Source organism: Dromiciops gliroides, chromosome 1 (genome assembly GCF_019393635.1).
Source record: "Dromiciops gliroides isolate mDroGli1 chromosome 1, mDroGli1.pri, whole genome shotgun sequence".
Lineage (NCBI taxonomy): Eukaryota > Metazoa > Chordata > Mammalia > Microbiotheria > Microbiotheriidae > Dromiciops > Dromiciops gliroides.
In genome coordinates this window covers 175,599,450-175,625,553 of record NC_057861.1, presented here as the reverse complement: position 1 = coordinate 175,625,553, position 26,104 = coordinate 175,599,450, and the positions used below count along the sequence as shown (strand labels likewise).

The 26,104-nt window shown below is 41.0% G+C and overlaps 1 protein-coding gene across 1 annotated transcript in view; it reads left to right on the top strand.

The window, feature by feature from the left end:
• The window catches only part of GFOD1 (glucose-fructose oxidoreductase domain containing 1), a 165,820-nt gene extending 140,407 nt beyond the window's left edge, over positions 1 to 25,413 (top strand). Inside the window, 1 exon segment of the mRNA XM_043988035.1 lies at positions 16,021 to 25,413. Coding sequence (XP_043843970.1) covers positions 16,021 to 16,940 — 920 coding nt within the window. The 3' untranslated portion in view covers positions 16,941 to 25,413.
• Positions 25,414 to 26,104: the final 691 nt, after the last annotated feature.

The window sequence follows — 26,104 nt, the reverse complement described above, 5'->3', positions numbered from 1 at the left end:
ACTCTGAAGTTTATTGAGTAAGGAAGTGACTGTCAGAAGTTGAGCTTCAGGAAAATAATTTTTTGGCAACTGTGTGGATGATAGATGGAAGTAGGGAGAGACTTGAGGCAAGAAAACCAACCACTACTATAGTTAATAGTTAACAATATTTAGTTAATACTAAATAATAGTTACTAAATAACAGAAATGATTACAATTATAATAGCATTGGCTAGTACAATCATAGTCTGGGCAAGAGGTGATTCTAATGTAGAGAAAAATTCTTTGAAAAACGGGCAGTACTTTAGAGTGCAAGACATTATGAATTCCATAGGAAACCATCCTGGTTTAAGGATTCAAGCTTCCAGGTTTCACATATTTTCTGTGCATGATAACATGGTTTTATATTGATTGTTACTTCCAGAAGGTGCTTTAGCCCCTCACCTCTCTCCCCCTTATGGTGTCTCTATAAGGAGGGTATGAATAGGCTTCTTTTGAAAGGGAGATTAGCAGGCATTAAAATATATATTAACATCTAATTAGAATGCTCTCCTGGCTATAATCAGAAAAGCTGAAAAAGCATAAAAAAGGTGGAACTTTAGAGAAAAAAAGCAGGCAGCCATAACAATAATTATAGGCTCCCAGATTTATAGTATCTTTAGGGTTACAGAATTGCTTTCCTCCCCACAATCCTGTGAGGTGGCTAGAGCAAGTATTCCTAGTTCTTTGGATCACAGGGGTCGTTTGAAGCTACACCTCAGGAACCTGTATTTGCACATGGATTCTGATATAACCTCACAAACAAATGTGAGTTGTTATTCTTACCTAAGATTCTGAGGTTTTTCTAGCTGTAGGACTTAGAAGGAATTTTTAAAAAGCTCCAGTTTTTAAAACCCACTTGATTTTGACAAATATCAAATGAACTCAAGTCTTCTATCCAGTGATTGGCTCCAGGTTTCCTATCACTAGGCTTTTGTAGCCAAAGGGGATCAGAATTTTGAGCCAAGAGGGATCTTAAAGATTACATAAATTCATGCCTTATTTTTTACAGATGAAGAAACTGAGGCCCAGAGAGTGCCCACAACCACTAAAGAACAGAAGCAAAATTTGGACCTGCGTACTCTGAATGTTGTGGGAGCCATGTGAATGAGGCTACTCTTCCTCTGTAGCAAACTCATCCCAGTCTACCCTTCTTCACATGGGGCTAGGAATACTAGGAGCCTTGGCATATGGAGCTGAATATAGGTCATGGTGACCCATTTTCAGCTTTGGGTTTGAAATGAGGCAAATATAATTGCTTTGGGACATGTGTTTGGTCTCAAGCTAAGATTCAGTTCACCTCTATATACCACCACAATGTGTAGCATTGACATAGGGTGTATATGTGTGTATGTGTGTCTGTGCACTGGCATACATGTGGGCACTCATTTGCCCTTGGACTCCTAAACTCTCAAATTTTCTACTGTATACTTTAAATTCAGACATGCCTATGTCCACATATCATCATTAAAGATGATGGAATCCAGGATGAGTTTGCTGTAAAGGAAGGCTTGCCTTTTTATCCTGTTTCCCATCAGTAGCATGGCAGCCTGGACTTTTTAGGAAGAGAAAGTCTGATTCCAAGCTTTGCTCTTTCTTAGTTATGAGGAAGTTGTCCTACGTCTCTGGGCTTCATATCACCACTGAAGATGAAGTTATGGGACTTCATTGGGTTCATCAAATCAAAGAATTTTAGAGCTGACATCATGGTGTCATGGAAAGACCACTGGATTTAGGGTCACTGGAGCTTTGCCACTTACTACCCATGTAACTTTTTGCTAATAATTTCTAGTTACTGGGCCTCGATTTCCTTATCTCACCCCTTGTAGACCTACATTTTTTTCTCAACTGTAAAATGAGGTGGTTGGACTAGGTGACATTTTAGGTCTCTTCCAGTTCTAAATCTATGATCATAGGGTACTTTAGGAGAAGGAACCATCAAACCACCCCGGTGGTTTCTTTGTCAAGAAAACCGGCAGTGGGATCGGCAGTGGGATCGCCAAGACTTAGACATGTCTGAAAAACAACTGAGCAACAACAAAAGGTATCTTAGAGCTCATCTAGTTGAAAGTGGGTGTATACCCAAGTTAGGTGATTTGCTCAAGGTCACAGAGTTCTAATAATACCCAGACCATTGTTCTTTCCTTTGTATCATGATGCCTTCCCTAGAAAGAGTTTAGCTCAAAGAATAGATCAGATTAAGGGATTGGGAATCTTGTCTACTACTGGAGCTGCAGGGGGCATTCAACCAGAAGAGGGAGTGTCCCAACACCAGCACTTAACTAAAATGTGATTTTAGGTAAGCCATTTAAATTCTGTGAGGCAGTCTTCTACTTTATAAAGTGAGGATACTAATACTTATGATACTTTCTTCACTGGGTATTTGTGAGGAAAAAATGTGAACTTCAGGGTATAGTGGATAGGGAGATAGCTTTGGACCCAAGAAGTTTTGGGTTCAAGTATTGTCTCTGACACTTATGGTTATGGATGGGTCACTTAACCTGTCATTGCCCTAGGCAGCTCTTTAAGGCTGTAAATTGCAGAGTTGGTGCTAAGCTTATAGGACTGTAGATTTAGAGCCAGAAAGGACCTTAAAGACAACTAGTCCAAGCCTTTCATTTTACAAGAGAAGTTAAGTAACTTACCCAAGGTCACATGGGTAAACAAGTGTCAGAACTGGGATTTCAACCAAGAAATATCAATGAATAAGCATTTATTAAGCGCCTACTATATGCCAAGCAGTATGTTAAGCATAGGGATACAGAAAGGCAAAAGACAAGTCCCCGCCCTCAAGGATCATACAAAACTTTTTATTCCTTCCTTCTTTCCTTCTTTCTTTCTTTCTTTCTTTCTTTCTTTCTTTCTTTCTTTCTTTCTTTCTTTCTTTCTTTCTTTCTTTCTTTCTTTCTTTCTTTCTTTCTTTCTTTCTTTCTTTCTTTCCTTCTTTCTTTCTTTCCTCCCTCCCTCCCTCCCTTCCTTCCTTCCTTCCTCCCTTCCTCCCTTCCTCCCTTCCTCCCTTCCTCCCTTCCTCCCTTCCTCCCTCCCTTCCTCCCTTCCTCCCTTCCTTCCTCCCTTCCTTCCTTCCTTCCTTCCTTCCTTCCTTCCTTCCTTCCTTCCTTCCTTCCTTCCTTCCTTCCTTCCTTCCTTCCTTCCTTCCTTCCTTCCTTCCTTCCTTCCTTCCTTCTTTTTCCTTTTTCCCATCTTTCTTTCCTTTCTTTTGTTCTGGCTTAGAATAAACTCACATTTATTAATAACTTCCATTGTAAACCATAAACCATTTTCAGGCTTGCGAAGCACATTCCTCACAACAACCCTTTGGGGGTAGGCAGTGTATCATTATTTTTGATTTTCAATTTAGGAAAATGAAGCCCAGGGACATTAAGTGATTTTCCCAAGGAGTTATACAGCTAGAAAGGATCAAAGTCAGCAGCTGAATTCCATTTCACTGACCACAAGCCGCCTCACACTTAGAAATGCAATGTTTTTCAATCACTTTTTTATGGTGCCTCTGAATTGTTTAATTGTTTTGTGTCCCCCAGCCAAAAAATTGTCACCTAGCAGCCAACATACTTTTGATATGCTTCTCCAAATTGAGCTAGGTTGGTATTTGGACAATAAATTCAAGTCTCTCTTTTTTTAAATAAAGCCAAATTAAACACTCATTTAATTGACTGGTTTTGGTTTAAAATCCCCCCCCCTTCTGTCTTTTGACTCCCAATCCAGTCCCTTATCAATGAATCCCAAATCCTATCCATATCCTTATCTTATTGTTTTTATTACTGAAGTCACCTGCTGATATAGCCTCTTATCTTCTTTTGTATTCATTCTTCCAAGCAAAAAATGGGGAATGGGATCAGGGTGCTCCACTGTTGGTCCAGCAGGTTTGAAGTTTGGGGAAGAAGAGTAAAGTAGAGCAGGTTGAGACTAGGGAAAGTTCAGATGGATCTCCAAGTGAAGTAAATGACTAATTGACTGAAGTGAAATGTGCAAGTGTCTGGGCAGATTTATAAAAAGGTTTTATTTGTTCAAACACAGCTTCTGCTGCAGTCCTGAATATATTCTTTGGGATAGCAGGATGGCATAGTGGATAGAGCACTGGCCCTGAAGCCAGGAGGACCTGAGTTCAAATCTCAGTTCAAATACTAGCTGTGTGACCCTGGGTAAGTCACTTAACCCCAATTGCCTTAAAACATCTAGGGCTATCTCCAGGTATCCTGATATATATCTTGCTGCTGGACCGAGATGACTCTGGAAGAGAGTGAGGTTGGTGACCTTGCACAGCCCTCTCTCACTTAAATCCAATTCAGTACAAGTCATGACATCACCCTGATGTCATGGTCCTCTTCAAGAATAAAGGACAAACAACAACAATCAAAATCTATTATTTATTGGGCCAAATTCTGCTGGTTTTACCTCTGAGAACATTTGGCAAACAAGACCCCAGCCTTACCTCTGTATTATCCCATCTACAGGGAGAACTGTCTTGTAAATGAAGATTTGGATCACCCAGCTGGGATAGAGATGGGAAGGAACATCCCCATAACTGGGAAAAGAGAGAGGAGGCCATATTTGATTATGATTGATTATGGAGAAACACAGCTGCAAGACCAAGCTGGCCCTAAGTTAATGTGTCGTGAGGACTCATGCATCTGATTTGACTCCCAGAAGAGCTGGGGCTGTCAACAGGAATGGGATAATAAGAAGGAACTCTTGGGATATAGTAGTGACTTTGCAGATTTCCACCATTAATTAGAAAAGAAAGTGTGTAATTGGAAATTTTCCAGCAGGGAAGAAAGACTATGATCATATGCTGATTCTTTTAAGGAATTGCTGGAGTCCTTGAATGGTGGATTGGTAGCAACACTGTGGGTGATCAGTGATCACCCCTAAATCAATGGGCCAATGGCCCATATGGAAAACTGCTGCAATTTGACCTTTCTTGGGATCTTCTTTGCATCTCCCTGCATAGATTTGGGCTTTCTCCTAAATCTTGTAATTAATGACTGATGGATAATGAGATAGCAGGTGGTGGAAGAATACTGGGAATGTAAACTGATGGGGGAGGAGCTACCCAGCAATAGTCTCTTTCCTATTGGCAATCCCTGATAGCATGGGGAGAAGGGGTATAGCAACAACAACTACCTTGGAAATCAACCAGCGAAAACTTTCAGATCTATCCATTGGTTATTCTTGCCCTACAGTGGAAGTCCTTAATCTGGAGTCCGTAGAACCCCTTCCTGCCCTCTAGAGGCCCATGGATAGATTTCAGCAGGTCTAAGAACTTGGATTAAAAAAGTATATATGTATACACATATATGTGTGTATTTATATCTATCTCTTTTTTTTTATTAACTTCTAACAAAAATTTTGTGTTCATTTTTTTTGTGGGGCAATGAGGGTTAAGTGACTTGGCCAGGGTCACACAACTAGTAAGTGTCAAGTGTCTGAGGCCGGATTTGAACTAAGGTCCTTCTGAATCCGGGGCTGTTGCTTAATCTGCTGTGCAACCTAGCTGCCCCCTACATTCATAATTAAAGATGAACACAGGGACAGCTAGGTGGCACAGTAGATAAAGCACTGGCCCTGGATTGAATAGGACCTGAGTTCAAATTTGGTCTCAGACATTTGACACTTACTAGTTGTGTGACCCTGGCCAAGTCACTTAACCCCCATTGCCCCGTAAAAAACAAAAAACAAACAAACAAAACCCAAAACAACAACAACAAAAAATTATGAATGTAGGCAGCAAACACTCTGAGAGGAGATCCATAGGCTTTACCAGACTGCCAAAGTGGTCCATAACACAAATATTATAAAGACCTCCTGCCTCCCAGTATTAAAAATAAGACTCTTATCTTTAATGGTGGACTCTAGCACTCAATGGGCAGCTAGGTGGATAAAGCACTGGGCCAGGAGTCAGGAGGACCCGAGTTAAAATCTGGCTGTATGACTATGGACAAGTCACTTAACTCTGTTTGCCTCAGTTTCCTCATTTGTAAAATGAGCTGGAGAAGGAAATGGCCAACCACTCCAGTATCTGCCAAGAAAACCCCAAATGGGATCACTAAGAATCCAACACAACGGAAACTACACAACAACACTAACCACAACTAACACTCAAACACTAGGGTTTGACTTTCAGTCCAATTCCAGAAAATGAGTTAAAACAATTCTTCTAAAATACTTAAGTAGTCCTTGAGTAGAGTCTTTGGAGGGAGCTGATTCTGTTTTTCCCAAGGAGGTGATGAGAGTGTCATTGTGAGGTAGATGATAACAGTAAAGAAACCATTCTGAAATCATTGTGGCCCTGGCAGGGGCCCTGGGATTAATAACAGCCACAACACTGATAATAATAGCATAGAAAGTTAGGACACCTATAGAATCTGGGATTAACTTCCTGTGTGACCAAGGGCAAGCCACTTCACCATCCGAACCTCATTTTCTTCATGAAGGTCATGGTCAAGTGGAACTAGTGATGGGTTGGAACTCGTAAGTTCTGGCTCTCCCATCTATACCTTTTTTAGACCTCAATTTCTTCCTCTGTGATATGAAAGTGTTGGACTAGGTCAATTCAACAAGGAAGAAAAATAAGTATTCCAGAAGTGCCTGCTATGTGCCAGGCACTGGTGCTAAGCACTTTACAAATATGATCTCATTTGAACCATACAATAACCCTGTGAAGTAGGTGTTATTATTATTCCCATATCCTGGTTGGGGAAACTGAGCCAGAGAGGGACTTGCTCAGGGTCTAGCTAGAAAAGGTTTGCAGCCAGATTTAAATTAGGTTTCCTGATTGTGTTCTAAATAGGCTATTTGAGGGGCACTTATTATGTTCCAGACATCGTGCTAAGGGATGAGGATACAGAGAAGGATAAAAGCAAACTAGGTTAGCCTTCAATCCCCTCTAAGTCTAACATCCATTGGCTTTCATTTCTTTCATACAGCACTTTAACTTTTCAGGTGTTTCTTATTTATCTACCAGTACTCTAATCTTGTGATGTATGCAGTAAAGGCATTAGTCCTATCATTTTGTGGATGAGAAGAGAATGGGGTTTATACTTCATTTTCTTTGAAGACAGAGGTCTAATGGGTGCAGAAGGGGGGAAAAGATGGAAAATAGTGAAATTCATCTTTCCTTCCTTCCTTCCTTCCTTCCTTCCTTCCTTCCTTCCTTCCTTCCTTCCTTCCTTCCTTCCTTCCTTCCTTCCTTCCCTCCTTCCCTCCTTCCTTCCCTCCTTCCTTCCTTCCTCCCTTCCTCCCTTCTTTCCTTTGTTTTATTTTCCTTCTTTGTCTTCCTTTCTTTTCTTCTTTCTTCTTCCTTTCTTCCTTCCTTTGTTTTTCTTTCCTTCTTTGTCTTCCTTTCTTTTCTTCTCTTTTCTTTGCCTTCCTTCCCTCCCTCCTTCCTTTCTTCCTTCCTTCCTTCCTTCCTTCCTTCCTTCCTTCCTTCCTTCCTTCCTTCCTTCCTTCCTTCCTTCCTTCCTTCCTTCCTCCTTTCCTCCCTTCCCCTTTCCCCTCTCATATCATCACTGTAGGGAATTATTGTTGAGGTAATGTTTTCTGCCAATACAAATTAGTTACAACTGCAACTTATAGCCTTCAAGTCTACTTTTTCAATTTTCAAATCAATAAAAGATTGACCATCACTAGAATCCTGGACAAGATCTACTTTCTGTGGGAATCACTCATCCCTTATTGAGATGCAAATAGTCTGTGAAAAGAGAGGAAGGTAGAGGACAGTGCATCTTACTACAAAAAAGAGTAAACTCCTGTCTGGAGATGGGTACAAACATTTCAGGAGGTCATTTTGATGAAATTGAATGCCCAGGAACAGATTACTTAATTGAAAGCAGAGGACCTGAAGGGAAATAACTAGCTTCTGGAGTGCTTAGTTCACAAACTTAAATGGATCAAGGGTCACAATGTCACAAGTGTCTACTTTGGGGAGGATTTAATGCCATTCACTCTAATTTGACCTGATCAGCCAATAGCATTTATTAAACAGTTCTTTCATAGAGTACCCTGTACCAGACATTTGTGTTTGGGTTGGATACAAAAAGAACTGAAAGCATAGTCACTCTCCTTCAGGAGCATACAGAACATGGACACAAACATTTCCTAAATCTAAATATTTAATTACATTCTTTTTTGTTTGTTTGTTTTTTGGAGGGGCAATGAGGGTTAGGTGACTTGCCCAGGGTCACACAGCTAGTAAGTGTCAAGTGTCTGAGGTTGGATTTGAACTCAGGTCCTTCTGAATCCAGGGCTGGTGCTTTATCAAGTATACCACTTAGCTGACCCCCTAAATCTAAATACATGGAGCTCTCCAAAACCCCAACATTCACATTAATGCAGATAAATATAATTCAGAGCCTAGTACTTAAGGACTAAGGATGGGGTAAGAGAGGAATCAGGGTCCAAATGCCGAGCTGAATTGGGGGTTCTTTATCAGCATTATCCTCTATGTTATCAAGAATTGCAAGGACCAGGAAATGAGTCAGGTAAGGGTTAGGGAGAGGTAGAGGGAGACAACTTCATGAAATCCACTTCTGGATGGCTGAGAGAGATAGGTGCCTCTAAAAGGTGAATGGGAGAGATGCGACAGGAAGTAGAGACAGGGGAGGCAGAGCCAAGATGGCAGAGAGAAGCCAGGAAATTGCCTGAGCTCTCCTGAATTTCCCTCAGAAATAACATTAAATCAAGCCTCTAAACAGATTCTGAAGCTACAGAGCCTACAAAAAGACATAGAGACACAAACTTCTCCCTAGAGATAATTTAGAAGACTTCAGGAAAGTTCTGTCTCACTTGGGCCAAAGGGGAGCACAGTGCAGCTCAGTGCGGTGTGGAGGAGGTCTAGGCAAGTCAGCAGGAGGCTCTTGGCCACAGCACAGATCAACAGCTGAGGGCCCTTCGTCCTGGCTCAGCAGGCTGGTGGTGCAGCAGGCCAGTTGTGAGATTCACCAACACTGGCTGAGAGGCAAACTGCCAGCTAGAAAACCACCCACAGGATAGGTGAGACTGGGCCAAGCTGTTCCAGTACAGGGAGCAAACCTAGGGTGGTGAGGAATCCATAAGCCACAGAGGCCTCAGAGCAGAAAGCCAGTGAGCAGGCCCCTATCCTTCAGCACAAGAAGGGCCCCTGTGCCCCAGGAGCAGACTTCAACTTTAAAAGTCAAAAATAGTCTAAAATATGAGTAAGAAACAGAAAAGGACCCTTACCATTGAGAGCCTCTGTGGTTACAGGGAAGAACAAAACACAAACTCAGATGAGTACAATACTGTCAAAATGCATATATGTGAAGCCTCAAGGGGGAAGATGAATTGATCTCAAGACCAAAAAGTCTTCTTCGAAGAGCTCAAAAAGGATTTTGGGGGCAGCTAGGTGGAGCAGTGGATAAAGCACCGGCCCTGGATTCAGGAGGACCTGAGTTCAAATCCGGCCTCAGACACTTGACACTAGCTGTGTGACCCTGAGCAAGTCACTTAACCCCCATTGCTCTGCAAAAAAAAAAAAAAAAAGGATTTTAAAAATCAAATTAGGGAGGTAGAAGGAAATATGGGAAAAGAAATGAGAGTTATGCAATAAAATTATGGAAAAAAGAAAAGAAAGAAAGCCCAAAAATTGACTGAAGAAAACAATTCCTTAAAAAAATACAATTGGCCAAATGGGGAAAAAAATCCACAAAAGAAATCAACTCCTTCAAACATAAAATTGGCCAAATGGAAAAGGAGGTTCAAAAGCTTACTGAAGAAAATAATGCCTTAAAATTAGAATTGAGCAGGTGGAAGCTAAAGACTCCATGAGACATCAAGAATCAGTCAAACAGAATCAAAAGAATGAAAAATGGAAGTACAGACCAACCATGTACTAAGCACTAAAGAATAGTGCTATTTTTTTTAATAATAGAAACAGTGACCAAAAAGGTCCCACTTGTTGGGGGTGGACAGAGCTAGACCATGTTTTTTTTTTTTAACATCTTGAGCTGCTTTTGGAAAGTTTGGGGTTTGGCAAAACACAAAACACTTTTTCCAAAGAACTCAATCCTTTTCCCCTTCTCCATTTTGTACTTGTGTTTATTTGGAGGGAAATAAATGCAATCCATATGGTTCAGATTTCTTCACTTAATTCTATGCAGCATTATTTTTTTGAGTAGCTGTTTGATGTTTAAGAAACTTTTTGATCTTTTGTCTTAGAAGAAGGAAGCAACATCTTGTTATGAGAGGATATAAAACCAGATCCCCAAAGATCTGCCTTTGCTGTAGAATTGAGACATCTGGGGAAGAGCAGATTTGGGCTTGTTCTCAACCTGCTTCTCATCCTGTGGAGAACTCACAGACTTTCTCAGTCCTTAAACTTGGCACAAAGGAGGCAAATGTATTTTTACTTTATCACTGAATTCCATAGTTTTACAACTCCTCAGCCAGAGACACAAGTCACAAATGGTTGTCACTTGGAACCTTCTGGACTCAAGAAGGGATGCTTTACCTCCATGTCATATGAGGTCAATTATTCAACCAGTCAGAGTAGCTCCATAGGATAATTCAATCTCACAACTCCTTTATGCCTTCAGTCATGATAATAGTTACTGTTGACCATCACCTCTGTGGTGAAGGTGAGACCTAGTCTGTTCTAAACTACAACTCGAGGGAATAACATATCAGGTCGATGGCCTTGAGTGGGTCTATAAGATGTATATGTATCTATTTTGGAAGAGTAGAGACATAGGTATTGAACACTTTTCCTGTCCCCAATAATCCCTATCTTCATTCTATCTGTGTAGAAGGGAGGGAATTTTTCTCAAAATAAGCAGTTTTTCTATTTCTCTTTCCTCTCTGGATTTAGGAAGAAATCTTGTGTATTAGTTATAGGTATAGAGAAATACCTGGAGTATTGACTCAAGTACCAGTGATCTAGCTTTGTTTAAAAAAAAATAAAAACAGATTGGAAGACAAAGGACTGTTTACATTTCCTGAGAAAACAGTGGTCTCTACAACAGGTGTTCTCTAGGTTGTAGAACCATTTGGCTTTAGGCAAAAAGAGAGAGTATGTCATCTGATGGGAAATTTCAGGGAATCCTGGACATGTACCATGTTGCAAAGTATACCTTCCCTGACTCACTGTTTGATGCCTGAAATTATGCAATAAGGTCTTCTTCCCCTTGACTTAAATCTTAGAGTTGAAACTGATTTTGATGGCTGTGGGGTTGTTTGTAGAAGTGACGTATTTGGTCAGAATATTAGAATATCAGGACATTAGATGGGTGGAGGGAAGGAATGGTCAATTGGAATCTGATGGTCCCAAATCCAAGCTTCACCTAGTTTATAGTATTTCTAGGGTAGGTACCAACATGATTAGTGAGAAATGAGTGTTGGATTTTTTTTAAAGATTCGAAGGGAGCCTATTTCTATGAATGTATCACTAAATATTTCAAGTAGGGACTCTAGAATGCATGGTCGGAGCCTCCTTCTTGCATTCTTCCTTTCTCCAGAGTCCAAAAGGCAGTTGAATTTAGTAAAACCTCTGGCGGTTTGGATGGAGTCTCTGATATTTAAGTGCCATGGGAAAACAATGGAGAACTATAGTCTTCATTATTTATTAAGATGATTTGGAATGTAGATGAAGGGAAGGTACTGGTCTTGTGTCTTACTTCCTTACTTCTCACCTGTTGTTTTAAGGTGCAAAACTCTACAAAAAATCTTTTGAGTTTTGAAGATAATATGTTGAAAAATGTTCCTTGTGCTAGTCTGGAAGGCATAGGTTTCATACATGCACGAATACATAATAATGTAACAAAAATTTAAAACGAAACAGAAAAACATAATTTGGCAAAACCAACTGACACAATCACTATGTCTGAGAGTATATACAATTATTCAACCAGTCAGAGTAGCTCCATAGGATAATTCAATCTCACAACTCCTTTATGCCTTCACTCCTGAGAATAGACCATCACCTCTGGCTACCATCTCTATAATGAAGGGAGGGCAGTACATTTTCTCTATCCTTCTCTAGTGCCCAGCTTATTCATTATGATTATTTCACAGCTTTCAGTTTTATTTTATCTTTCTTTCTGCCATAGTGTGGTTGTCATTGTATTTATTGTTTTCCAGGTTCTGCTTACTTTTCTCTGTATCAATTTATATGTCTTCCCATACTTCTCCAAATCCTCCATACCCATTAGGAAAACATGGGTTTTGCAGGAGAGTGATAGCAGAATCATAGGGAGGCAATTCTTAAACAATACTTCTGGAGCACCTGCTGGTGCAGAGCATAATAATGCTCTTTACCTCTCTAGGTGCTGTGGGTACCAGGGAACATAAACAATGGAGGAGCCAATAGTCATCCTTGAAGAGTCACTAACCTAGAAATACAGAATTTAAGGGCTGGAACACTAGCTGTTCTAATCCTTTCTCCTCCATCTCCACAACCCATTTTGCAGGTGAGGACTCAAGTGACTTTCCTACGGTCATACAGCTCATTACTGGAAAAGCAAGAACTAGATCTTTGGACTCCTCTGCCAATTATACCACACAGGGAATAGATTATGTCTATTTGCAATGATTTTTAAAAAATACCATTATACAGCAAAGTTGCAAGTGTAAATTAATTTAGCTTAAATATGGTGTGTTGAGAAAGTACCTGCTGGAGGCCCTAGTACTGGGGTCCTAGCTGGGGTAGGCCACTGTGTATATCTAATAGGTCTCATACTGCTTTAAGCAACACCACCTAATCATGAGCAAGCTGATACACTGTCCTTCCAATGACTTATTAACATGTTTATAGGTAAATTTGTCCCCAAGTGCATGAGGCTGTATTTAAAGATTCTAGGGATTCCATGACCACATTGAAAAAGTATGATGTCTGAGGGAGGCACAAAATCTTAATATAAACCAGAGGCCTGCCAGCCTACTTCCAATTTCTTCTGTTACTTCCTGACCCAGTTGCTCTGAGTTAAAGGAACCCCATGATTTCATTTGACCTGATGTTGTTTTTTGATTCATGGATGCCAGGGATATAGAGTTAACTCGACTTATATGGAATAGGATAGGAGATATAATCTCTTAGCAGTTTATTTGCAGCCATTTTATTCCAGGGTCAGAATTATAAAAATATAATGGACCATTAATTTATAAATGTGGAGGTATATATATATATATATATGTATATATATATATATACACACACACACACACATACATATAGGTATACACACATATATACCATCATACCCAAATGAATACATATGGGTTTATATGTGTATAAAGAGAGCTATATAAACATACACATACAATAATATACCTATTATTTTACCTTTGCAGATGCTATGGGTATTGGGGAGACACAAACAATAGAAGATTATATATATGCATTATATATTTAATATATATATTTATTAATACACATGTATATATATGTATATTTGCGTGTATATGTGTGTGTATATACATATGCATATATAAATAAAATCTATTGAAAAGTGTTTCTTGAGTCTTGATGCTATGCCAGGGAGAGTATAAAGTAATTTACCAGGCTGCCATTCTGTATGGGCAATTCTCATCTAATGGAAATACACTCTGCTGGAATCCACATTTGAAAAAAATTCAGCAGAAAGGACCTTGTTATTGCATAGCTTTTATATGGATTTGGACACGCTTGCAGGTCAAATCATGTCCTGCAAAACATAATAAAAGCTCAATGTAATAGAGTTAACCTATCAGGCAGAACTTAGCCATGTACTCTGACACTAGTGGCTGATTAATTTAATAGCATGGGTGTTAGCACAGCTGGATCCCTGCCTTTCCTGCAACAACCTAAAGACTTGGGGTTCTTTCTTGAGGCCTCAGCCTCAGCAACATAGTTTCTTCTTCTCCCCCTAGGTATCCTGTACTCATTTTTTCCTGGGAATTCATCATGACTCTTGGGTTTGTCTTTTAGAGTTCTATTTCACTATAGATAGGAAAATTGATGACGAGGGTGTAGATAGACAATTCCAAGTAGCTAAAGCAAGTATAAAAGTCTATAGATAAGACTTATTGACTTCATACAATCTAGTTCTAAATCTAGAATTTTAGAGTTGGAAGGAATCTTAAGGAATATGAAGTTCAACCCTATCATTTTACAGATGAAGAAACTGAGGCGTCAGAGAGATGAAATGACTTGTACCCATAGCATATAATCATTGGAACAGGTAATTGAACTCAGGTCCCTTAGTTCCAGCACCGTTTCCACTATATCAGGGGTTCCTAACCTTTTTGTGTGTGTCCTGGACTCTTTCAGAAGTCTGGTGAAGTCTATGGACTTCTTCTCAAAATGTTTTTGAATGCATAAAATAAAATGCAGAGAATTACAAAGGAAACCAATTATGCTGAAATGCAGTTATCCAAGTATGAAAAAAAACAAGTTCACGGACCTCACATTCTATACTATAGCATGATGGTCCTCTGACTCTGATTGTCCTAGAATTCTTCTAATTTCCTGAAAAGTCTAGAAGAATGTCAACTCTTCAAGGGCCAGGACACTTTTTCATTTGACTTCTGTATACCTGGAGCTCAGCAGAGTTCCTTGTACATGGTAGGTGTACTTGTTTGATGTCTCTGTTGGCCTTAGCGTTCTGTCTTCTTCTTCTTCCAGTTTACACTGTGTTCTTGGTTGAATTCTTCTGGGTCCCCATGTTTATTGGACTAAATTTACTTTTTCTTTCTTTAAAGTAGGAACTCTTAACTTTTTTTTTCTGTCATGAACTCCTTTGGCACTCTAGTAAAATCTACAGACCCTTTCTTAGAAGAATTTTTTTTCTTTTTTGAGGCAATTGGGGTTAAGTAACTTGCCTAGGGGCACACAGCTAGTAAATACCTGAGGTCAGATTTGAACTCAGGTCCTCCTGATTCCAAGGCTGGTGCTCTATCCATTGTGCTACTTAGCTGCCTTAACAATGTTTTTAAATGACTAAAATTCACAGGGTTACAAAGAAAACTAAATATATTGTAATACAGTTATAAAAAAAAAAGTTAGTGGATCCCAGTTGAAGACCCTTGCTCTAAAGTATCATCTGCCTCTAACTACATTCTTAAGTTGCCCTTTGATCTGTTATTTCCTGGCCCTAAATCTTTTAGTTTCTCTTGAAAGATTAAAAGAACCAATATTCATTTATTCTTTGTGGTTTAATAATAACCCCTTAACTGCCATGGAATAAATATATTTACTGTGCATGTATTTATGAGGTAGGGTCACATAGGATCTTATTGGTATAGGGAACTCTAGGGAAGAAAACCCACTTTAACAATGCAGATCAGCACCTTGTCAGCAACATGCAGTCTTAAAGAGATGTCTAGAGCACTTAGAGGTTAAGTGACTCAACCAGGGTCAAATAGCCAGTATGTGTCAAAAGGTAGGCCTTGAACCCAGGTCTTTGTGATTTCAAAGCCACCTCTCCATCCATTATACCAATCTTGTTCACAGAATTACATAATGGGTAGAATGATGGACTTGAGACCTGTAACTAAATCCTACTTCTGATACTTACTAGTAAATAATTTAACCAGCCTCAGACTGCTCTCTAAGACTTACCTACAGAGTTAAAGAGGTTTGGAGATTTTTGGATGGAGGAAGTTCCCAAACTTGGGCAAAGTTGATTTCTCATGATTAACTAAAAGTAGCCCTTTCCACCTCCTCCCCAGTCACATTTAAAGGGATAAGGAGGCTGTTAGCAATCATAGTACATGATACCCTGATCTATAGAATAAGTCATCCCTCACCAGCTGTAAAGAACTTCAATAGGATGCTAAACAGTCATGGATGGGCACTAACCAGAATCGTTAAAAAAACAAATTGAAGAGGTAGTGCAGGAGATGAAGTCCTTATGTTCCTTTATACTCATGAAAACATCTTATAAAGTTACTCCTTCTCCCAGGCCCAAGAATAACTTCAGGGGCTAACAGGGCCAAAAATACTTCTCATCTCCCAATACACCTATGAATTCTTATGTTCTCTTTTCTTCCTTAAAGGTATTGGAAAGAACGTCATCTGTGACCGAACAGCTACACCCCTGGATGCCTTCCGGATGATGTCAGCTGCCCACTACTACCCCAAACTCATGAGCATTATGGGCAACGTCCTGCGTTTCCTGCCTGCCTTCGTGCGTATGAAACAGCTCATCCAAGAAGGCTATGTAGGGGACCTGCTGGTATGTGAGGTACAGGTGCACAGCGGGAGCCTCCTGGGCAAGAAGTACAATTGGAGTTGTGATGACCTGATGGGAGGTGGGGGCCTGCACTCCGTGGGCACCTACATCATTGACCTGCTGACCTTCCTCACCAGCCAGAAGGCAGTGAAAGTTCATGGGCTACTCAAAACCTTTGTGAAGCAGACGGACCACATCAAGGGCATCCGCCAGATCACCAGCGATGACTTCTGCACCTTCCAGATGGTGTTGGAGGGTGGTGTGTGCTGTACTGTAACCCTCAATTTTAATGTGCCGGGGGAATTCAAGCAGGACATCATCGTGGTGGGTTCTGCGGGGCGGCTGATGGCAGCTGGCACGGATCTCTATGGCCAACGGAACAGTGCCCCTCAGCAGGAACTTCTGCTCCAGGATGCTACTCCCGTTAGCAACTCCCTGCTGCCAGAGAAGGCCTTTAGTGATATCCCCTCACCCTACCTACGGGGTACCATTAAGATGATGCAGGCAGTGCGACAAGCCTTCCAGGACCAGGAAGACAGGCGGACCTGGGATGGGCGGCCCCTCACCATGGCCGCCACCTTTGATGACTGCCTCTATGCTCTGTGTGTTGTAGACACCATCAAACGGTCCAGCCAAACAGGGGAGTGGCAGAATATCACCATCATGACTGAGGAGCCAGAGCTGAGCCCTGCCTACCTGATCAGCGAGGCCATGCGCAGGAGCAGGATGTCTCTATACTGCTAGCGTGGGTTAGGGACAATGTTGACCATAGGAAATTTGGGGATGGTAGGGGGGAAGTGACACAGGGGAGGTGGAGAAAGAATGCAGCTGAATGCTTTTGGTGGGTGGAGGAAATGAAACCCTTTCTTTGCTGCAAAAAACAAAAACCTAAGGGTTTGTGGGGAGTGGATCCCCAACAGGATTCTTTGTGGGCATGAACTAACCCACATGAGGATGCAGAATCCTCTGGGCTGCCCTTGGCTGGTCAGCAGCCAGTAGTGCTAGCTGGCTGAGTTCAAGGTAGAAATTTCTATGTGTTTTATCTGCCTCTTTTGCATTTACTGTGAAAGGTAGAGGGCTTTTTTTTTTAACCCTTCCTGCCCTCTCTCTGCATCACATGTGGCTCTACACCCTACATATACATCCATCCCAACTTTCCTCCCAAGCCACATGGTGCTGGTACATCAGGCTGCATTCAATGGCTAGCTCTGTTTGCTGCTGGCATGAATGACCTTCCCAATACCCAATTCTGGCACCATGCAGTCCTGCAATCTCATATCTCCACATATGCCCATTTTCTCCAGAGGAAAAGGATGAGTAGAATGTGTGTGTGTGTGTGTGTGTGCGCGTGTGCGTGTGCGTGTGTGTCTGTGCAGTAGATGGGTGTGAGAGGATTGTCAAGTGTGATGATTTGGAGCCTGGGCAGCCACTTTTTCAGACTATAGTGTTTGAATGAGAAAGCATCCTAAACCTTATTCTATAGGGAAGAATATAGCTTTTCTGGGTGACACAGTCCCCCCTTCTACTTGCTGTCTATTTCCTGTCCCTCTCTTCTCTTGCAGGTTGGCAGTGAGGGGCTTTCCAAAAATTGGCCAGCACCAATTGGTCTCCCTTTCCCCCCCACATTACTTTGATTAGGATAGCTTGATGAGAAGCTGAAAGAAGAGTTCCCTTTGACATTTTTTCTTTACAAAGTTGGGTTAGGATATAGTGTTAGAATTGAAGAAACCACTTGAATCTGTTAATAGGTTGAATAACCATACTGAAACCTCACTATAACACTCATTAGATTTTTGTATGAGGTTGGATTAGGGTTTATGGATAAGTTACTGCAATATGGTTTTGTCTGCCAAAGTGATTGCACAGCCCAAACCTCAGGTGCATGCAATATTACAGAAGATAGCACCCAGTGAGGTCCAGTTTTACTCAGACGACAGCCCTATCTTCTCTTGGTACAGAATGAGCAAAAGCATATGACTTGACATCATTGGTATAACAGCCCAGACTGAAGTTAAAGCTCACAATAGTTTTGGAATTGCCTTGAACTGTATTAAATCTCTTTTTCTTCACCTGGAAACCAGAACAGTTGCTCAGATTTTTTTTCAGTAGGTTTGAAAGGGAAAGAGCTGGTTAGTGCCTCATATCTCTCAAAAAAGAATCCTTTCTTTCCTGCCTCCTTAGAGAAGTAAGGGTCATCTGACTTGCCTTTGTTCCCAGGATCTAGGTCAGCTGCCTAATGGATTTTGGGTATGACCTTTTAAAAATGAAATCAAAGGGCATAATTTTCAAGGTTTTCTTGGTTTGATGGGATTTGGATCCTTCTGTTTATTACTACTCCTATAAAATTACCCTGCCTTGGACAAGTCCCTTAGCCTCTCTATGCCTCAGTTTCCTACTCTGTAAAAGGAGGGGATTGGACAAGATGATTTCTATGGTACCTTCTAACTCTAAATCTGTGATTTCGTGATTTTCTGGGTTAAAGGTAGAAAGTCATAGAAAATGTGTTGCTCCCCTGTCTGTCACATACCCATGCCGAGAGAAGAAAGCTGACTTCAATGGGGATGGCAAGAACTTTGAGCTACTTTTCAGTTGACTGAAATAGAATGAGAAAAAACATCTAAAAGGCATCTGGTATAGTCTACTGCCACTGGGCAGGTACATGTCTATAATGAATGGGATCATTAGCTTCTTTTTTCTTCCTTCCCTCCCCACCACTGAAATATACTGTGGGTCCCTGGGCTACTACAGTATATTCAATTTTTTAAAAAATAAATTGAAATGCTACTGGAAATGTTCTGCTGTTTCCAATGAAAAGAATTAAATTTAAGAACCATCAAGGTTGAAACAATTCACCCTCTCTGCTGGGGAGTTTAACTGGAGTATCCTATACATTTTGATCACCGACCTAAAGCTATTACCTAAGGAGTTCCAGCCTCTTCCTTCAGTAGATTCAACGTGAGAAAATTGGTAGGATTTAAAAGTCTCCTTGGAATCACCTTAAACTTCTTCAGGAGCTCCATTCCTTTGAAGTATTCGCCTGCAGCAGGACCTCCCATTCCTCTTTTCCTAGGTTTCAGGGCTAGATGGGGTGCTTACATTTGGGTAAACAGATTCTGTGGGTCCTGAGTGAAAAAGAATTTAAATCCTAGCCTGTTTGAAAAGAAATGGTTGTCAGCAGGAAGAGAGAGAGAGAAAGTCAGATTAGACTCCTCTCTTTGTTTCAAAACTCCAAGTCACATGCTAAAATTAGGAAAATCCTTGGCAACTCACCATAACACTAGGGAGATATTTTCAAAGACTTTATGGCAGAAATTCAGAGTCCTTTTTGGTAGACTGTGAGTGCCCCTTTGAAGATGGGATGTGGATGGAATGTGTATTTCCTAGTTAGGAAAAAACACAGAAATCAACATTTTCACCAAGGAAACCCCAAAGAATGGCTCCTGGAATGCCTCTGATGCAGGTACAGGAAAGAGAAATGACTAAAAGTAGTATGGTTCTCATAGTTAAAAAGTCAGAGTAAAATCCAACATGACTCAGTTCTTGGGTCTTAACTTCTGCCACAGTGACAACAGACCCAGAGTCTTCACAGATGGAGAGGAAATAAGCATTTCTTTTAAAAAGATTTGCATGGTTATCTTTTGTTTTTATGTTGCCTAGATTTCTCCCTATATTCCTCTTCCTCCTTCTCCCAGAGGGCTATCTCTCATAATGATGATTTTTTTTAATAAAGGAAAAGAGGAAGAGGAAAAGAAATCAGTAAAACAGATCAATATTTTTTAAAATTCCGATGTTGTATGTGAAGTTCCACACCACGGATATCAACCTCTTACAAAGAAGCTGGGGGAGGTCTCTTCCCATATAGCTAAATTCCCTGGCAGGCTGGGGATAGAACCCCACAGGCAACAGGGCCATCTACTAATCCTGGATAGCTCCAGCAGTTGCTGACCCACTTTTGGCTGCTTGCAGTGATACCGGGGGAAGGAGGCTGCCCTTTCACTTTGCTTAAAACTCTGCTCCCTATTACTCTGTTGATTTGCCCCATCATTGTCTGTGCCCCTGCCCAGTTAAGACCTGTGGGATAATACCAAAGATTTCATCTCCAGTTATTTTATGGGAGGAGAGATGAGATTCTTCCACAGTGACTTCATTAAAGCACCTATGCATTTATAGGCTGGATGCAGAATTCCTTTACTGAGGCTAGTCCTGCTAGCTCCAAGCTCAAGATGACCTCCCTGAGGGGAGATCCCAGAATGCCAGTTGGAAGGAACTTCACTGCATCCAAACCACACTCAAGCTGAAATTCCTTCTATAACATCCACAAGTAGCTTTTCAGCCTCTACTTGAAGACATCCAGAAATGGAGAACTCACTACCTCCTAACCCAGCCAATTTTATTTTTAGACAGCAATAAGTAATAGGCATTCTTCCCTTGGATTGAAATCTTAAAGCTTTCTCTTTATACTACTCTCTGCCCATTGCTTCTAGCTCTGTGATCCATCCCTTCCCTTTCCCCACTTTTTCTTCAACCAAATCCTGTGGCATGATTTTGAGTCCCTTTAACACCCTGGTTACTCTTTCCTGGGTGTGATCCAGGCTGTCAATATCATTCCTAAAATGTGACACTTCTCGATAACAATACTCCAGATAAGATCTGACTAGAGCAAGCATCACCCGTCTTGTCCAAACACCCATATTTCTATTAATATGGCAGAAGGTTACATCACTTTTTTTGGTTGTCATGTCACAGTGTTGACTCATTGAGTTTGTGGCAAATAAAAATACCCACATCTTTTTCCCATATGAGTTATTGTCTAGCCATCTTAGAGACCCATGCAAATGAATTTTTGAACCCAAATGTAGGTACATTTATTTATCACCATGGAATTTTCTGTTAATTAATTTGGCCCATTGCTCAAGCTTATCAGGATCTTTTTGGATCTAATGTATTTTCTACTTCCTTCAACTTCATACCATATGAAAATTTGATATATAACATCTATGTTTTCATTCAGGTCACGGATTTTTAAAAAATGTTAACTAGAGTAGGACCAAGGACAGAGCCATGGAATGCTACTGAAGACCTCCATGATCTGCTGGTCATCACTTTTGGGCTTCAGCCTTTACCCAGGTATCCAGATAGTTGACTCTCAGCCAAGATCTCTCTGCCTTGTCTCAAGGATATCACAAGAGGCTTTGCCAAATGTCTTGCTAGACTCAATGAGATAACAGCTATAAAGAGCAAAGCAAAACTTATAGTACCATCTAAATGCTAGACATTAAATTATTATTGTCTAGGACCTTCTACTGAACTACCAGTTGAATAACCAAAAAGGGCTATGAGGTTAGTCTTCCCCGACTTGATCTTAATGGACCTTTGCTGCCTTTTAGTGATTGCTCTTCTCTAAGTTCTCAGATCAATTCATTTCTATACTCTGTAGGAGACAACCCTCCATTTGGGATACTTGACCTTTTGGAACATTGCTAGCAGTGAAGAGGGCAGATGTGGCATCATCAACCCAGAACTGGAAAAGATATAGGAAGCCAATCAGTATAACCCCCTCCTTTGACAGATGAGGAAACTGAGGGTAAATAATTTGTTCAATGTCCACAGGTAGTAAGTGGTAGAGATGGGGTTTGGGCTTGGGGTCTCTGATTCCACATTCCATGCTCTTTCCATTGTATTATGATGCCTCTCAAGAATGTGGTCCTTTTATCCTTGGCTTCATTTATTGGAGCAAGCATCACTCTCTTCCTCCAGTGACTTGATGAGAATATTTTCCTGCCTGTTCATATCTGAGTGATTAAGGCTTCTCTGTACTATCAGTGACACCCAACCTCCTGTTTTATAGGATGCAGCACTTGAGTTTAGGCCAGATGATTATTGAACTGCAAAAAGAAGTCAATTTTTTCCTCCTTTGAGAACAGAAATGTCACTCCCTTTAAAATCTTACTTTCTGAGTTAATTTTGATTGCAGGTGATACAAGAAACCACAGAGCTAGGCATTTTTGAAAGACCCAAGATTGGCTTATTGGATTCTTTTTCATCTCTGGCTTGCTCTGGACCAAGTATAATAGAAAAAAAGATCTTGTCTCAGTGAATGGTATTTTTTGTATTCACCTGTATATGTACCCAGAAGCCTTAGTTCTGGGGAGCTTTGAGTTCATTGTACTGCCTTACCCTGAATCTTATCACAAAATTGTAGCATAAGGTTCTAACCAGCAGCTGTGTTCTAGGCTGATGTTCAGCAGGGCTTAAACCAAGTGAGATCTCTCACAAGGTGGGATCATAGACTGTTAGAGTTGGAAGAGACCTTTAAGTTCATTTAACCTTTCATTTTACAGATGAAAAAAACTGAGGCTTAAGCAAATGAAGTAATTTACCCAAGTTTGCAAAACTTAATAGTATCAGGACTGACACTGGAACTCAGCTCTGACAATTTTGAATCCAGAGTTCTTTGAGGTCTAATTTTGCTTTCTCTGATCTGGTGTTTTTGAATAGTCATGGGGTTGAAGAGGGTGGTGGTGGTGACCACCTGGGGAGAAGGTAAACCTAACTTCACAGAGAAGGAGAAAAAAAAGATATATTTGTATCATAGTCATGAAATCATCACTGAAAAGGATCCCCTTCCAAGTTCAAGATCAAGAAATTGAGCACTTGGGGGCAGCTAGGTGGTGCAGTGGATAAAGCACAGACTGTGGATTCAGGAGGACCCGAGTTCAAATTTGACCTCATACACTTGACACTAGCTGTGTGACCCTGGGCAAGTCACTTAACCCTCATTGCCTCGGGAAAAAAAAGCACTAGAAAAGGAAAATGACTTGCCCAAGGTCACTTAGATTTTGAGTGACAAAGTCAGAATTAGAACCCAAGGTTCTGGTCTTCCTGTCCTATCCCTTTCACTATATCATTCTGCTTCTTTAAAAAGTTAGCTAAATAATCCTCTATAATGGTAGCTTTAGAACTGAAAGGAAGCTGAGAGGCCAGCTGTATCAACCTCTTCAATTTGTAAATGAGGAAACTGAGCCCCAGGGAAATTGAGTGATTTGTCCAAGGTCACATAGGTAGTAAATTGGAGGTAGGGATTGCACTCAGAATTTTGGACTGCAGAATTAATGCATTTCCACTGCACCAAACTGGAGTCCTTGCTAACAGTCCTGATTCCATTCCCTACTCCACCCCCCACCCCTTACTGAATAAGGGTGTGTGTGGGTGGGTGGGTGTGTGTGTGTGTATGTATACACACACACACACACACAATTTTTCCTTTTAACTTTCAAAGCTATGAAATTTAAGGCCCAGGTAGTGGACTGCCCTGGAATTCATGCTTGCATTCTATATTTTTACATTGAATGTTCCCCCACTTTTTAAAGTCCATAACTCAAAATGTCATCTTTCTTTTATACTTATTATACTTATTCCCCCCCCCTCCAGGATATAAGGAGCAGTGAAATAAAATATCTATAGATTTTTATAGTAAGATCCCATAGGGGCATGATCATTCCATAATGTGGAACTAGACTTTTTTGTTCCCCACACACCTAGAAAGGTACACAGGTCCCAGGGAGAATGAGCTGATTTTCACCACCCTAGCACTTCAGTACTGATAGATGGGCTTTGTCACCTTTCAAGGACAGACTAGAGGGAGTGTGGCCACCATTAATATTAGTAGGAGCGATTTCATTTGTTTAAAAAGAAATGAGGATGGGGCAGCTAGGTGGCACAGTGGATAAAGCACCAGCCCTGGATTCAGGAGGACCTGAGTTCAAATCCAGCCTCAGACGCTTGACACTTACTCGCTATGTGACCCTGGGCAAGTCACTTAACCCTCATTGCCCTGCCAAAAAAAAAAAAAAGAAGAAGAAGAAGAAAGAAAGAAATGAGGACAATGAGGGGGAGGGGGCTCTGAAAATTAAGTTAGCATTACATCTTAAGTGATTAAGTTCATTGGACTGGAGATGTGAGAAGCAAGGAGACCTGCTCTCTCCCAAATGGGTTAGCTTTCCATTGTAGGGAATAACCCTGTCCTCTCTTCTGTTGAAGTTACAGTTCAAGATAGTACACTCTGGAAATTCCTATATCTGTTGTATTTTCCTTCTCTTGTCCCACTTTCCACCAATCTCCTGACTCCCTGAATAAAGGGTAATAAGAATATGGTGCATGCTGTGGCTTGAGGTGGGGGTGGGGGGGTTTGGGAGTGTTGGTGTAGTAACGGAAAGGGCTGAGCAGATGTAGACAATCTCAAAAACAATTGCATCCAGGAGTTTGGGGTTTTGACTCAGCTGCCCTTCTCCTCAGTCCACTCTTCTGCTGATCTCTCTAGATGACCTTCTTAGCCCTTCCTCTCTCCACCCTCTCCAGCCCAACCATAGAGCTAAGCTGCAGAATGAGTCAGCTGCCCTCAATCCTTAGCCTTGCTCCAAAGCTGCCTTTAGTTCCAGGTTTGGCCCAGTGGGCAGGATGAGAGATTTCTGATACGGAAGCTAGTCCCCCATGAAGGGAATTCAATAAGAGCAAGTGACCCCACAAGCCCCTTTACCTTCACATCTAAGTCATTAACGTGCCCAGTGCCTTGTCCTGGGGAAGGACTGAGCCCCTTGCAGGTTTTCATTCTTGAATGCTGCCTGGGGCTTTTCCAGTACTGCCTTTGGTTTGTTTTGTTTTCATTTCTTTCCTTACCAACAAACCTCGCATTCATTTTGTTGCTGTATCGATGTGAAGTATGTATTTATTGTGTTTTACATATATGTGTACAAATACAAACATATATATATATGAGAAAAATGTCAACGCATGAACATATGTACAGTAGATATTTTAAAGAGCTATTTATCAAAAAATATGTGTGTTATAAAGTAAACAGAGTCTATATTTTATATATGATGTAGATAGCAAAAAAAATAGCATTTAAGTTATAGAAGGATTTTTTTTTCTTTTGGTAGAAAAAAAAAAGGACAATGAATGTGTTTTGAGTCTATGCGCTGTGATCCTCATGTTTTAGCAGGCCAACTGCTTGGTGAGGAAGCTTTTCTGCTCTACCTGGCCTCTTAGGGCCCACTTGCTTTGCTCCTAGGAGGGGCTCCCTTGGCACTGCCCTGGGGAATGTTGTTTGCCTCACTCGGCCACCTGGTATGTGATGCATAAAACATGGTTTCCGGCTGTTCTACATGTTTGTATTGATGGGATAAAGGAACTCAAAGTGGCAAATAAAGACATAAAAGAAGAATGTAATTCCAGCTGTTTTCCTTTCTTCTATATTGCATGCTTTCCCCCCACCATAGCTTGCCACCTGCACTTGGTGGGGATAGAATTCTCTTCCAGAGACACTTGGTGAGTGGGTTACCTGGCTGTGTGTTAGTCTTTCCGAGGGTAGGGAACAAGGAATGAGAAGTATCTGTGTTAGCAAGGACCAGCACAAAGGCCAGCATCATGAATCAAGTGATCCTTAAATTTAAGATCAAGAACATTAGACCTGCAATGGAGATCATCAAGTTGATCCCTCTCATGTAATAGATGGGCAAACTGGGGCTTAAGAAAGCAAACCTAGCTAGGGTCACACGGGTAGTAGATAGCAAAGCTGGATTTGTACAGGTCCTCCACCTCTAATTCCAGTGCTTTTCCCATGACACAACTGCTTCTCTGCCTTCTTATCCTACAAACATGTTAGTTGTTATGAGGTTACTCGTCACTTGTCAGAGACTGGTCTATTTTGGACCAAGCCCTTTGGAGTAAGGTTGGGGCCAGGGTCAGTACAAGACTGTTCCCAGGGAATATCTGGACTTTGTTTGAGAACCCCTGAGAGTTGGCTAATCTCCGTCCTTCCTAAGGATATAAATTCCTGTTTAGCCAGCTGAGAGGTCTGGTCTAATCTGGGAACCTTCTGTCAGCTAATGGTGACAACTACAAGAGGG